At 44.4% G+C, this 16,067-nt stretch overlaps 1 protein-coding gene across 2 annotated transcripts in view; it reads right to left on the minus strand.

Annotated features, from left to right (window-relative positions):
• The window catches only part of LOC144822280 (complement factor B-like), an 827,973-nt gene that overhangs the window by 385,891 nt on the left and 426,015 nt on the right, over positions 1-16,067 (minus strand). Inside the window, exon 9 of one of the 2 annotated variants that reach the window (XM_078679606.1) lies at positions 5,134-5,211. The exons of the other annotated variant lie outside the window; for it this stretch is intronic. Within the exon in view, the coding sequence (XP_078535732.1) occupies positions 5,134-5,211 (78 nt within the window). The remainder of the gene's footprint in view (positions 1-5,133; positions 5,212-16,067) is intronic. 2 annotated transcript variants of the gene reach the window in all.

Genomic DNA, 16,067 nt, shown 5'->3' on the forward strand with positions numbered 1-16,067 from the left:
CAATGCACTTGAGAAACATCGCTGAAACCTGGAGTAATATTGCTGTATGTGATGTTTTTACTTCTGTTCAAGACAGCACGCAAGACATTCATGCTACAGGTGGTGCAATATACTGTAAAGATAACATCTACTAATGTTGGCCTCTGACAAGTTACAACCTAAACATCTAAATGTATTAACTTGGAATATCAGAGGGTTGAATAATCCCAAAAAGATTTGTCAAATTTTTGCATACTTTGACAGGTTGAGGGTGGACATTGCCCTTCTGCAAGAAACACACATTGCCCCTGATGCAACAAACAACATTGGGCGTAGATGGGCTGAATCTATCCATGGTTTCACTTATTCCTCTTGCTCCAGGGGGGTCCTCATTTTGATTAGAAAAGGGCTGCATTTCAGTATGGGTGACGTCATCATAGATGTAGAGGGGCGCTATGTTATGATGACAGGAGTCCTGAGAGGACAAAAACTTGCATTACTGAATACATATGGCCCAAATATAGATGACCCCGACTTCTATCATAAAGTGTGGCGCAAACTCCAAGATTTACAAGACATTCCGCTGATTTGGGCGGGGATTTTAATATAGCACTGCATGACGCACTAGATAGGTCAGTCTCGGCAGTCGAACCACATGGGAAACATCCTTTACAACGCAACTTTTACCACGCAGTGCTATTACAGCGCAGGTTTTACAACAAAAACCATTACAACGCATTGCGCTGTGGGGCGCTCTAGGATAGGGAATAGATTTAATTTACTATCCAACACCTTCCCTAGTGTCCACGGGGACTGGAGTTGGAATAGTAAATTAAACTTTTCACTATCCAGCACCCCAAAGCGCTATGCGTTGTAATGGTATGCGTTGTAAAAACTGCGTTGTAACAGCATGCGTGGTAAAAGCATGCATTGTAACGTCATACATCCAACCACATAAACGGGCATTAAGTAAATTGAAAGATGTCATGGCTGACATGCGACTTACTGATATTTGGAAATAGCGAAATAGTGAACGCATGGAGGCCACGCACACATCAGCAGCACACAATAGCTGGTCACGTATAGATTACTGGTTGGGCACTGATGACATATCACTATGGACAGAGTCCGTTATGCACCTCCCTCGAACATTATCCGATCATAATCCAGTGTTACTATCACTGACGATACCGCATTATGTGCCGCCACCTTACAGCTGGAGATTTAATGCAAAAGCATTACTAGACTCACTATACACTGACACTTTAAGTCAAGCTATCACTGAATATTTTTAACTAAATGCCCCAACTACTGAGAAACCGGGACTACTATGGGAGACTTTCAAAGCGACAATTAGAGGGGTCTGCATAAGCCCTAATATTGGTATCCTTAAAGAGATACAGAGACAACTCTCTATGTGGGAAGATACATTGCGCACATTAGAGCAGGAATATGAATATACACAAAACGATAAAATATTAGGGGAAATTAGGACCGTCTTAACGGAATATCAAAAAAATGCAGACCAGAACTAAAATATGTAGCGAAAAGGCAGGTGGCACGATCCTATGGGGAGGCGGGTAGACCTGGTAAGAACTTAGCAGCTAAAATATACACGGGGCATACACCACAAATAATCCAGGCGGTCAAGAAAACCAAGGGGATACTACAACATGATACGCAGGAAATATTGAGAGAGTTCATGACAACATATGGTGACTTATATACCACACAACCCACTGCCACCCCGGATGAAATCATGGAATACTTAGCAGATGTGTCAATAGCGTGGCTATCAGATGCACAAAGAGAATCCCTATCATTACCTGTCACTATTGAGGAAGTAACTGAAGTTAACTGAAGTTATTAAATCATTGTCAAATGAAAATGCGCCAGGCCCTGACGGCTTCACATGCGAATTTTATAAGGCTTTTGTCGATCAGATAGCACCATACTTAGTGGAGATGTATGGAGATGCACATGATAAACAATTGTTGCCACCAACGCTGAGAGAAGCCATGATAATTGCACCTTTGAAACCAAATAGAGATCCCGAATATTGTGACACCTACAGGCCCCTGTTCCTAATAAACGTAGATACAAAAATCCTAGCTAAATTGCTTGCTACGCGTCTACAACCGCTGATGCACAACCTAATACTCCCCGATCAATCAGGATTCATTCCATCACGATAGACATCTCACAACACTAGAACTTTATTTGCACTATCACATTACTTACTCCCCAATACTAAAGCTGCTGCGGTTTTATTGGATGCAGCTAAAGCATTTGATTCTATCGAATGGCCGTACCTACACATGGTGTTACGCCGAATGGGATTCCCTCCTATTTTTTTACAATGGGTGCAAGTGCTATACACTGCCCCGACAGCACGCGGAAAAGTTAATAAATATATATCGGGTCCTATGCACATTGCTAGAGGGACAAGACAAGGCTGTCCTCTGTCTCCTCTACAGCAAAGACGTTGCCCATTGAATACCACGAGGATGCAGAGCTTTACAATTAGGAACACTGGCTTCTGTGACTACCTCTAAGAAAGACACAGGAGAAACAACAAAAATGCGGTTACCTAGAGCAAGAGGGCATTCTTTCAGAATAGCCAACTGAACCAGACAAAATATGGATGCCCAAATTGGGAGTATTTAACCAAGTCTGCAAATATTGCATAGCAAGCAAATGCAATTGTAAAACACGCAACACTACGATATGTTCAGGAAGAAGCAGAAAAGGATGGATGTATCAAGGCGTAAAGTGGTTTGATACGCTGAGCATAGCCAGGAATGTAAGTTCTAACAACATTTAAAAATCCTAGCAGAGACTGCAACTGAACACACTTCTCCAAGAAATGGGGAGCTAACCCATGACCTTCATAATTTAATTCATAACCAAGAAAAAGAACGGCTAAAAATGAAGTATGCGAATTTGCAAAATTGAATTAGTAGCCCAGAGCAGCGAATTGCGTAATGATGCAATCCCCTCTTGTGAGATGTGAAATAAGAGAAAGTAACTTCCGCTGAGCTGTCAAGGAGAGTCACCACCCAATCCTGTCCAGGAGGAGGCTTCATACCGTCTGGGGCATACTTTCCTGTCAAAGCGGCAACTTTCTTCTTCTGGAACAGGGCTCTATATGGATGTGGTTCCTCTCTTTTAACTTTCACGTCAAAAGAGCGCTGCTGGTCCTGTTTGGGTTGCGAGAACTCACCCTGTCTGCGATCTTGCTGCTCTCCTTGGTCAATTGTTGATCAGGAGATTCCTGAAAGGAACGAGGAGAACGCGGATCAGGAACCTGAAACCTCTCAGGAGTTATAATTTAAGTGTGATCACGTAAATCATATCTACATTTCGAAAAGTCAGAGGGTGGTGACCCACACCGAGACCTAGGCTTCTGCTGCTGCTTAGATTTGCCCCATGACTTTTACCAAAGAAAGGATGACCCTCCTTCTCTGGAGGGGGCTTACCTTGAGCCTGATTAGAAGGTCTAACTCCCAAGTTATCACAACCCAAGGACTTATAAACCTCAGCTACAGCCAATAGGCGTCGACGAATCATTAAAGGCACTGCTACACCCTTAATAGGAGAAAGAATCAGTTTGGAGACTACTGGAATCAATTTCATCCCCAAATCTAATGCAGGACCTGCCTCACGTTCATTCTGTACTTGTTTGAGAATGCTCGGGAGAACGCTCAACAAGGGGGTGCCATATAAAAGTGTATACACTGAAGCAAACACCATCCCCCCGGTGTTGCAGTCAGCCCACTAGGCAAGTATATAGTAGGGTTCCTATGTTTCTCAACAGGACAGGTGATAGGGAAAACTGCGTCAGGATGATACATTTTCTGAGCAATCCAAAACGGAAAGTCCTCACGGTTCGGAGCACGTTTGCCCATCACTGAATTATTAATAATGAGGCTGATAACAAGACCCCTGCCGTGAGCAGCCTGCACAGGTGGCGCAGCCCGACGAGGAGCCACGAGAAAGGCATGATCAACAAATTGGATCAGGCATCAATAAAGTAGAGCCACCTGAGCATACACCAAACTTACTTCTGCCAAATTGGCTTTAAGATAATTTGGGTACGGCGTAAAACCAGGCAATACAGAACAAGTGGCCCGTCAATACTTAAGGGGCCCATTTGAACAGTAGCAATAGGATGGGTAGGGCACCATTAAACTAAATCTGGTGTTTCGAGGCCGTAAGAGGAACTTCAACAACCACATTTGGGTGATAAGCTGCCGGAACAGTGGCAACAGTATAGCATGAAAAGAATTTGCGTTCTTCTCCACAGTGGGAAACGTAACCCAGGAGTAAAAAACTTTGAAACGGTATGCAGGATCCACCTCAACGACAAAAACAACCGGAGACCCCACATTGGAGACACCATGCTGTAACAAATGTTGAGTAACCGCCGTGTGGCAATGAGCCAGAATCGCAACCTGTTGAGTCATAAAGCCAAACAAAGGGATTCAAACAATAGCACTAAAACAGGTCAAAAGCCTTTTAAAATTCAAGCTTGAAAAACCTCCAGCAACAGGTAGTCCCTACAAACTGAGTAGACAAAGCCCTCCCACCATGCACGTCTCCGGTAAATGGTGCGAGGGTATTGTGGAGAAGCACAAGTGCTACTCAGGGGTCCCGTGAATAAGTACCCGACCAAATGTTGGTGGTGCCATGTGTTTGGGGGTTGGATGGGTCAACGGTGAACGTTTCCTGTTCATGTTTTCGGGTCTAGTTACTTTATTATCCTATGTGCACTTTTTTCAGTTGATGCAGCCATGCTTTTCTGCATAAACTCAATAAAATCAGAAACACTATTATTAAAAAAAAATACTAGCAGTTTAAAGAAATTGCCAGTAAATGAGATGTCTGCAAATATTGAAGCCTTATCACAAAATACTGTAAATTCTGCAATATAAACTAAACAAGTAAATCTATCAGATGGACTTTTACAATAAAGGTCTACATATTAGGGAGAATGGTGGACTGCTGTGTGTTGCTCTGCAATATCAGCATCATGAGGATTCATCAGAGGCGGGTATTGTTAACAGTATAACCACAGATATCCAATTAAAGAAGGTCATGGATCTAGAAAACAACTTTAAAGATAAAAAGCAGTCTAGCAAGACATTACCTCACCTAGCTGAGCGTCCATTTTTTCTGCATGCTTAGCGAGACTCTCTATGACAGTTGAGGGCTTTCCTCCACTAAAGTCTCCTGCAGAAAAGAACAGAAGGAGGTTATTAGATGCTACACATCTCAAGATCTTTTAAGCCCTGATGATAAGTTAGGGGAGAAATTCCTACATTTGCAGAACTTCTTGTTATTGAACATACTGGTATTATGAGTTTTGCAGTCAATTTTCTACAGGTACATTTCGGCAGCTCAAGCCTGCTGATATTTCCTGGGGAAATGCCTCTTATGTTGAATTTGTTTTTTTACTTACCACATTCTGTATGTTATTACCCATTTATCTAGTAACTACTTGTGATTATAGCTCATGCTGCAAGGCAGAATTGCTTAGGCACCACATTTCAATTTTTTCCCAAGAAAAACCAACCCGTTATCAGTATCTGTACCGCTTCCTACATAAGTATATCATGGAAGGCTGGCTGTCTGGGCATATCTCACATAGCTACCACCAGCAGTAACAAGACCACAATGGAGAAAATACTTGTTGTAACCCAGTTCAGAAAGGAGGAAAAAATCATGAATAATGAAGTTATCCTCTATTTGGCCAAACGCAAAATACATAATTTCTGTTCAGTTCAACAATTTCCATTCAGAATCCTGATTCAGTCAGTAACCATGGTCCCTCACATGCATCCCTTCTGCGGGCAATCTAAAGGGTGCCAGATTATTGTCCACATGCTAGCTCACCCAAGTTATATCTTATATTCAACCTCCCTCTTCTGACCCAAAAATCTAGATTGCATCTTCGGAGACTGTATTCTTTAGCAATCAGATAACAGTCATAAATGAAGTCTTGACATCAGTGTTTTCAGCAAACTGTAAAAATCTTTTTCAATGGGAGATCTCTTTTTATCTCAATCACATTTATTGAACATCAGAATGTTCTTCACCTTTATGAATAAACAGATGCCTTTAAATCTTGCATTGGAATACCAGAGCCTTACCTAAATATTTGACCTACCACAAATACCCCTGTGTGTAGACATATGTGGTCACCCAGACGGCTTAAAATATAACACCAAATGGTGGTCACTATGGGAATGTCAGTGGCTAGGACCATGCTAGGATCCAACTATGAATTTCACAGAACTCTCAGCTTTGGTTTAATCCTTAGATTTTTATATTATATCCCTGAGGGGTTCACAATAAGACAAATAACATTTATGAAATCAAGTAGCTAGATGTCACCTCATGCTTAGTATTTAGCAACACAGACAGGAGAAATGTGGGTCCATATTCCGTATCCCAACATCTTTGGACCTTTGCTGCTTAAAGACCAATGGCTGACATTGACTCCGACATTACTTCCTCACGTCAATGATGGTAAACTTCTAGAAAATTTAATGGATCCAGCGTGAGGATTGAAAAGAGCTCAAGTGACCATCCATCAGAAAATTAATTTATTTTCAACAATACCAACCAACACTCAGATACCAAAGAGGTTGTCCTCAAAGAACGTAAAAGTAGACAATCAAGAAAACCTCCGTTTGCACCACTGTCTCATACACACCTAATGATAGACTAAATCCTAATTCCTAAATACAACTAGTCTAAGAGAATGACGATGGCTAGAGTACAGTTCGGGCTGGACTGTTCCCATTGGGCACAGGATCAAGACTGATTTACAGATGGCTGGGTTTAAACTGGAATGGCAAGCAAAAAAATGATGGATTTAGGCCCAGATCTCGGCACTCGAGTGAATGTATGACATTGTTCTGCATTCTGTCCAACAATTGTTTTTTTTGCATTTGTCACCCTGAGTGGAACAGGTATGTCCAGACGTTGGTCCCGTGCTCTTCATGCCACTGGAGCCAAGCTATCCTGGCTGCTGAGGGGTGAAACCCCAAAACTGGCCCTAGGACGCTTGTTTCCAGGCCAAGGAGGACTTGGCCTGGCAGTTCGGGCGGGACTGTTCCCATTGAGCATAGAGTCAAGACTGATTTGCATATGGCTGGGTTCAAACTGGAATGGCATGGAGAGCAAAAACAGGATGGATTTAGGCCCAAATCTCTGTACTGGGGTAAATGTATGACCATGTTCTGAATTCTGTCCAAGTACTGTTGTTTTTGCATTTGTCCCCCTGAGTTGGTCAGGTACTCTCCATGCCACTGGAGTCAAGCTATCCTGGCTGATGGGCGGTGAAACTACGAAACCGGTCCATGGATGCTTGTTTCCAGTCCAGGGAGGACCTGGCCCGAGCAGATCGGTCTGGACTGTTCCCATTGGGCACAGAGTCAAGACTGATTTGAATATGGCTGGGTTCAAACTGGAATAGCATGGTGAGCAAAAAATTGATGGATTTAGGCACAGATATCTGCACTGGGGAGAATGTATGATATTGTTCTGCATTCTGTCAATCAATTGTTGTTTTTGCATATGTCACCCCGAGTGGGACGGGTATGCCCAGGCGTGGGTCCCGTGCTCTCCATGCCACTGGAGTCAAGCTATTCTGTCACCCCGAGTGGAACGGGTATGCCAAGACGTGGGTCCTATGCTCTCCATGCCACTGGAGTCAAGCTATCCTGGCTGATATGGGGTGAAACCCCAAACCTGGTCCTAGGATGCTTGTTTCCAGTCCAGGGAGGACCTGGCCTGGCAGTTCGGGTTGGACTGTTCACATTGGCACAGGGTCAAGGCTGATTTGCAAATGGCTGGGTTCAAACTGGAATGGCATGGTGATCAAAAAAAAGATGGGTTTAGGACCAGATCTCTTTACTGGGGTGAATGTATGACATTGTTCTGCATTCTGTCCATAAATTGTTATTTTGCATTTGTCACCCCGAGTAGGACGGGTGTGCCCAGACGTGGGTCCCGTGCTTTCCATGCCACTGCAGTAAAGCTATCCTGGCTGATGAGGGGTGAAACCCAGAAACCGGTCCTAGGATACTTGTTTACAGTCTAGGTAGGACCTGGCCTGGCATTTCGGGCTGGACTGTTCCCATTGGACACAGGGTCAAGACTGATTTGCATATGGCTAGGTTCAAACTGGAATGGCATGTTGAGCAAACAAACGATGGATTTAGGCCCACCAGATCTCTGTACTGGGGTGAATGTATGACATTGTTCTGAATTCTGTCCATCAATTGTTGTTTTTCCACCTAGAGTACAGTCCCAGTATATTTTGTGCAGAAACCTAAATAACTTATTTAAGTAACTGAGGTAAGCCCTTACACTGAACATTTATTGTCTCATCTGTGTCAACACAATATAATAACTGTGGTAAGCATAGCTGGAGTCCCAGAAGAAACACAGAGTAGATGGTGTGCTTGGTAAACAAGCTGAGCTCATGTGCACGCACTGCATTTATTGATCTTCTGACAACGCACTCTGTATCAGCATGCAGGGATGTGCATTGCATGTTAAAATGAGGCTGGTTTGCACACTACATCCATCCCCAACCTGATCTCGATAATTCACATCATCCTGTCTGTGATGCGCTTGCTGATTCACCAGGTGTGGTCTCTAAGTCTTTGTTGGGTCTTAGACTGTAGCATCCTACACTGTGATTCAGTGGTACTTCTTGATTTGTCACATATGGTTACTTTTCCTGCGCGTTAAATATGAAAACCTGAGTGTGGTTTTGAGGCAGTGAACTTGTTGATGTTTGGGTAGTCCACTTGTCCCATTCCACCTCTTCCAGTTTGATTAAGCAGCTCTGCTGAGGGTTTGCTGGGACAGAAGTCCTGTGACACTTTTTGAACCAGTGTACAATATGTTTTACTCAGTAAGACCCTTGTGTGGCGATGATAATAGTGGCATTTATGCTCATAACAGTCTAGAGCTTACTCACGAACAGCATCTTGAACATTCCTCCTGAATGGCAGTTTCTGACTTGTTCTGAAGTAGCAACCTGGAAAATCATGTGCACAGTGCTTTCCGCCCTAATTACTGCCCCATTATTATTCTGGCTCTTTTGCCTCACTGTAGTGTCTGATCCTAAACAAGAGTGTGATGATGAGTGTGATGATGGGTTGAAGGAACAGGTATGCTTATTCTTAAAGAGTACAGAGTCAAGCTGCCTTGAAGCACACAGGATGGAGGTCAGCATACAGCAGCATATCCTCTTCATATCACAACATTGTAGCCCACTCTAGAATCATACCATTCCTAGAACCACTACGAACCATTCCCCAATGGAACACTAAAACTACAAACCTAAATATGCATTGACTACACAGTGCAGACAGTACGCCCAGATCAGAATTTAATAATTCTGCTGTTCACTATGGCTGGTGTTGGCAGGTGGTCGACTGAACCACATGGTCCCTGTGGTACATAGCCGTGGGCATTTTTAGGTGTAGTTGTGGATGGCCAATTTAATATTGGCATTTTGTTTCACACATATCCTAATTGTCTTATTCAAGCATGTGGCCAGTGTGAGATGCTTTTCCAGTGTAGAACGCCCAATGTGTTGAGGTACTCAGGAAGTACAACCTTTGGAAGGGAGTTCCACTGTCGGTCTTCAAAGAGTCCAGCAAACTGAAGGCACTGAAGATTTTCTACAGTTTGGGGATTACGTGTTCAAAAGCAGTTGATTCTCCAAGACTGGGCATTTAAAGGGACTCAAGGACACTCTAGTGGACCAAACAGTGAGTGAATACTGTTGGTGTCAAGCCAACGGAGGTGCGGAATGGCCCAGTCCCCTTATCACAGAGGTAGGACTCTAGGAGGACAATATCTTCCTTTGTAGTCAGTGAGCAGTTGGTGTTGCTCTGAACATGAGGTTATTTGGTTAAAGTCCTTCTCTGCAAGAACTCGTAAAGTGTTTGGCCATGTCACAGTTTGAACAAGTCTAGCCCTGCCTGGTACATCTAGTTGCAGGATGTGACATCAATCCACACTACCCAAAGGTCTTCCTCTCTGCACAGCAGTCTCTGTGTGGCCTGACAGGGTGTTCTGGGTCTTGCTCCTCTCTGACTTCTCATCTGTTTCAACCTTTATAGAGCATTGCTCTCCTTGCTCTTCTTTTATCTCAGTCTGGATGAACACTGATACCATCTGATCTTTATGTGTGTTTAAGTGCTTATATGACCTGGTTAGTGTGAGGATAGTGTCCAGCATCATTTTGGGCTCCCTGAGTATCTGCCTGTTCAGGACTGTGGATCTTCACCCTTGAATGAGTTGTGATCGCGCTCACTTGTTGGCATTGTCTTATGTGGATACACTCACGGGTTCTCTCAGCTTAGCATAGAATCCTCTAGCGGATTGCCTTCTTTCTGTTGGACTAGACAATTCTGATTTACTGAACGTCAGGATCATCCAAAGCTACCCCCGCCCGGTTATAATTATGATCCCCGCTGGTGTTGGAGAGATTCTGGAAGCGCATGACAATCTTCTCAATGGTGTAATGTTGCAGTAATGTCTCTTGCCCTTTCCGTCAATCTCTCCAGAGGCTTTGAAGAAGTAGTGAGCAATCCACATCTGCCATCTGGGTGCCGCCAGCTCACTGAAGAGCGGTAGTCGGTTTGTGGCGCTACTGGCACGAATCACCTAGTAAGTCCATTGTCAACGCCGAGGTCTTGGGGCAGAGCAAGAATGAGGCTGGGTGCTGGGACAGGTTCAAATTCATGAACACCCACTGGGGGATTAACTGTGTTGTTCTGATTAGTTGTCACTTGTTGTCATTGGGACCATGGTACACTTGAGCACATGCAGGCGTGGCAGGTCCTGCTATGCATAAGGAGATTCACACCACGAGTGCGGAGCACATGAGCACTGCCTCCTCTTAAACAGATAAAAACCAAGAAACTTTTCTTTTTACACACAGGCCTGTTTTCTTTAAAGAACACATGCTGCATTAAAAAAAGTTTGCTTCATTAAAAGGTAAGGTGGTCTGGTGGCCCTAGTAGACCACCAGCCATGTGATAGCCTCCATTTGTACTGGTACACAATTTGTAAAAACTACCTCATTAATATTCATGAGGTAGGCCGAATTGTGACCCACTAACATTTGGCATTTTGTGAACTGATCTATTAGCACATGTACTGGTTTGCATAATATTACAGTGGTCCCAAAAGGTAAGGAAATGGAGATGTATTATATGGTATGGCTGTGTGACCTCACAATGGAATACACTCACCACTCCATCCCGGGTCTAGTCTGGCTTGTTTGTCAAACCTTAGCTCAACCTTCAGTAGCTGTGGCTTTAAGCAGCCAGGTTTAAACTAAGAAACAAGTGTAACGCATTTAAACAGCACCAAAACAAATGATGAGAAAGAACCATGACTCTCAAGAAACCCAACACCAATTTATACAAATAGACTATATTTGTATGAATGTATAGACACCAATGGGAACAAGGTCCATCAGAGGGTTCCAGAGATATAAATACTTGAAGAAATAATAAATGACAGCTTTTCACACAACCGCGAATAAGCATGGTAGGTACCACGAATTTTACACTTAGAAACGTTTTTGAGAAAACTTGTATCAACGTTAAATGTGTTCACTTTGGGTTACTTTGAGCAACCAATTCTGGCAGGGAGCCGGTAAGGGGGACCACCCAGGTCCAGCAGGACAGATAACACAACAAAAATCAGTCTCTAGCCAGGTTCCAGCATAAATGGCAACTTGCCATTGGGTCCAATGGAGTTGTCCTGATGCAAGGGATACAGGATGCTGATGATGCTCATGGATGCTGCAGTCAATGCTAAGTTTAACAGAGGCCATCTCATGGTCCACCAACATGGGGGCAGCTTTAGCCACAGAGGTCAATATCCCTGATACTCCAGATGGAGTCCATCACTGAACCAGTTGTCACTGGTCTACTGGTCTCTGGCTACGACAAAACCAGTGGTTCCCTTCTGCCCTGTGAGTGACCAAACTGCACTCTGACGACATCCAGCAGACTAAGGTGTAACTTCCCTTCGGTGAGCTGAGATGATCTAGTAATCTTAGCTATCAACTCACCAAGGGATGCTTCTCCAGCTTTTGTGGCCCTGGTGCTGTAACAGGAAGTCAGCCAAGTGCCTCTTGGAGTTCACCACTTCTGTCTGGGGCTTAGGAGCTACTTTTCAATGAGCCATGCACCTCAAGCACAGTCTTCGCTTTGCTAGACCCAGGAGCAGCAGGTGCAATCCAGTCTTTGGTGCAGCCTCTCTTCCCAGGGATCTGCAGAGCAGTGCTTCTTTGGTCCTCTCTCCAGTACAGATGTGATCTGAGGTCTATTGCCAGGAGTGCTATATTTATGCCCAGAGACTGCCCTCACAGATGCAACAGTTCCTAGCCAATGGGCTACCAGGTCCTCTCTCGTTTGATAATGACTTCCTGTAATGTGCGGCAACTAGCTATCCCAGCGTGCACTATTCTGCTCACTCCCAAGCTGGCTGAAGCCTTCTCTCTGGGTATGGAGCTTGGTAGCCTACACTAGAGGTGTGGCTACCTGAAGGCTACACGTACACGGGAAAACTGTCAGACAACTGTTTACCCCACTCTGTCCCCGACGCCACCCCCTCTTGTGCGTGTTCACTATTTGCCCTTCGAAGGCAACGTCCCCTTGAAGCTTGCCTTTTGGACCCACACCCTGTGTGACTTCCTGTCAGGGAGAGATGACACCTTACAAATGGCAGGCCTCTATTGTTCCTGCTCCTGGGAGTTGTTCACACTTCTCCCCAGTAGGGCAGAAGGATGTCTTGTGGACAGCATCTGTGAATGGCCACTAGAAGGCTTGGACAACCGAGTGGCAACTTTCTAAAAGTTGCATACAGTTATAAGTTACAATAAATGTGACTTGGGCATCAAGTCAGGTTTAACACTCACAGTAGACTTTTGCTCCCGGGGGTGCCTAAGACAGCAACCTTGCACCTCTGAGGACAAAAGCGGACACCTGAGAGAAAAAAAAGCTTCCCCCATAGTAATGGCACTACACCTCAGACATATGCCAGTGCACTGAGGTACATGCCCAGCTACTCATGCTACCCGTGGTTAGCCTGAAGGTGAAGTCTTCCCACCTTTGTTTGCCCCCAGCAGAATGACATAAAAGAAGGGTCACCTCCTGACACCTCTCCAACAAATTCCTGTAATACAGAGGTGCAGCCTGCCCTCACATCCTTGACGAGCCACTGTGATTTAGGTGAAAACTTCTGTGCCAGCTCCATGCGTCCCAGAGGCCTTCAAGACTGACCTACCACAAAAGCCCTACGATCTATAGCCTTGGTATGCTGCCACCAGACATGTGACTTACATAAGTGAGTTTCCTCAGCTACCCACTCAAATCACCCCAAACTTCCTGAACAGGTAACTGCTGATTGAAAACACTGAAAATATACCCCAAATTCCTCCTTATTTTGGAACTCAACACCCCTAAAGACTTGGAGAGTGGCCAGGGGGATTGTCCACAGTGCCCGCGAGAGATTGAATCCATGTCCCCGGGGATACTATGGGCTGGCAGAAACACCATGCTCACTGCCTAGATGCACCACTTTCCATTAGGCAACAACTATTGGATAAGACTGACTGGCCTTCTCACTAGCGCAAAACAAAATTGGCAAGTTTACTTCCCCCATCAGCCGGGGTGCCAAAACTGATCAATGAGGCACCCCTCAATCAGAGGTTCCCAGACTAATCAGACATTGGCACCATATTATTCTTATCTTCCCAGCTAGGCTTAACATGCTCCATAACTTTCATTCCTTCTTACTTGAATCCTCATAGGCCGTTTGGGAAGTGGGTGGTGGAAAAGAAGGAGCTAAAACAAAGCTTTCCCTCCCTGCAAGGGTAGCTGCAGACCATAGGAGCAATAGAAGTCACATCAACAGCACCAACCCAAAAGGTAAGAGACATTTGCATTGACAAAGGGGTCCTCAGCTAGGATCACCAAATGCAACAAAGGCTGAAGGTAGCCGTCCATGAAACGATGAATGAGTGGGCTCCCCTATTTTCTGTCACACTGGTTGGAAGACGGACTGTTGGTTTTTCTACCCTGACTCGTATGTTTGGTACACCATTTCATGCCAGCAACACATTATCCTCATGCACTGCAATGCATAGGGATGGGTTCTTGCGTTTATCAAATTGTTAGCTGAGTTGCAATATGTGCATTGTTGGGAAGACATATGCTTCTGGGTTGGAAGTTTCGGATGATGACAGTTGGGCGTCGCAAACCAGTTGATCCTAAGTTTCCCATGTATTGTCTATATCTACCGTGCTCTAATTTTCTAAGCTACATCACTCATGGATGCTGCTGCATAAGGCTCCTTTATAAGACTGCCCACTATGCACTCAACCCCATTGGTCCTAGCATCTGCAACTAGGGCATACATGCCATCCCAGTAACTAGAGCTCACACAGTTGCTTTTGCTGTGAATTTGTGGAACATCAACAAACTTAATGATTGCATCAAGAGGGGTGTGGTTCTCAGGTTTGGCAAACTTCACTCCTAGCTGGAATGGAAGCAATACAAACTTCTCAGTGTGCACATCCCAATACAGCTATATAAATCAGTGCTTCCTAAACTTTTTAGAACTGCAACCGATTTTTTTAGAATGACAGTCTTTTGTGACCCACCTAGCTGTAATGGACATGAGGTGGTGATATTTTGTAACTAAAGCATTGTGTGGCAACTCACTGTCATTTACAGGCAGCACATTTTACAATGAAATGACCACTACATTTGCACAGGTATATCGTTTTTACTGATAAAATTATATTGCACACAAATGATAGTGTGTTAAAATAGGGATTGAGTGAACATTTACCATTTGTGCATCACTGAGTAAAGTGTCTTGATTTGTTTTGATGCTATTAAAATCTTTGTTTCCATCGCACTTCAGAATTACGAACAAAAGTGCTTGATTTTTGCTTTACTTCTGAAATGTCCGTACAGGTATTTACATTTTGTTTTCTAACAAAAAATGACATCCTCTAGCCTTTCCTTTCATACTTTCTGTACCCGAGCAAGATTCTCACATAATTCACTTTACATTTCTTTATCTGACTGGAAAGAGAGAGGAGTTTGTAAACATCAATCCCCATGTTAAAAAAATTAGCAGCAAATTGTCAGACGACAAAGCCTGACCACTGATCTCTGTCTTTGAAGCGCAGTAAATGTGACACAATAAATACAGAATTTAAAGGCATCTTTATTTATTGTTTGGAGTTTCACGACTTTCATGTGAAATGGTCTCCAAATAAACCAGACCACAAGTAACACTCTCCAGTAAACTGGAAGTCCTCTCAGCTTTGCAAGACACCCCCATCTCTTCTCAGATCCAGCATATGCTTTAACATTAACCTTGTAACCATGTAGGCATCTTCCCAGATAGGCACACGCTGAGCTTCTCAACACAGCTCTAATTGGGTTGTCTGGTCAGAAGCAGACCACATGCATTACACTTCAGTGGATTGGTGGTGATCTTAGCACGTAGCATCTTCTTCCCAGATGCAGCACCTGACTATCTTTGGGGATTGGCACATGCAGGGCTTATCAACATAGAATCTTCAGGGCTGTCTCACTGTCATAGTTTATCACACCTCATCTATTTCATCTATGTATGAAATACATAGGGGGTCTATTAGAATAGGGGGTGAATCGCCACCGCCTGTATGGCGGTAGTGATCCGCCCGCCATTACTCAGCGCCGCCTATCACTTCCCTCCCGCCATATTATGATGGTGGGGGCACCCCGGCGGACGGAATGACCGTCCGCCAGTTTTCCGCCTGTCGACACGTCGACAGGGCAGAAAAGGGGCTTAATATGGTGGCGGTGTCTGCAAGGGGTACACATGCGGGGTACCATTGGCTTGGACAAGGTGGCAGGCTCGCGGTGCCTGTCACCTTGTGCATGCCAATGCACAAGGTGCATCCACAGCACTGTGGTGGGTGGTGCTGTGAGCACCGCCCGCCACAATGTTGTGGATGGGGGGTGCCACCACTACTGTGG

The sequence above is a fragment of the Lissotriton helveticus genome, chromosome 3_1 (genome assembly GCF_964261635.1).
Source record: "Lissotriton helveticus chromosome 3_1, aLisHel1.1, whole genome shotgun sequence".
NCBI classification, from domain to species: Eukaryota; Metazoa; Chordata; class Amphibia; order Caudata; family Salamandridae; genus Lissotriton; species Lissotriton helveticus.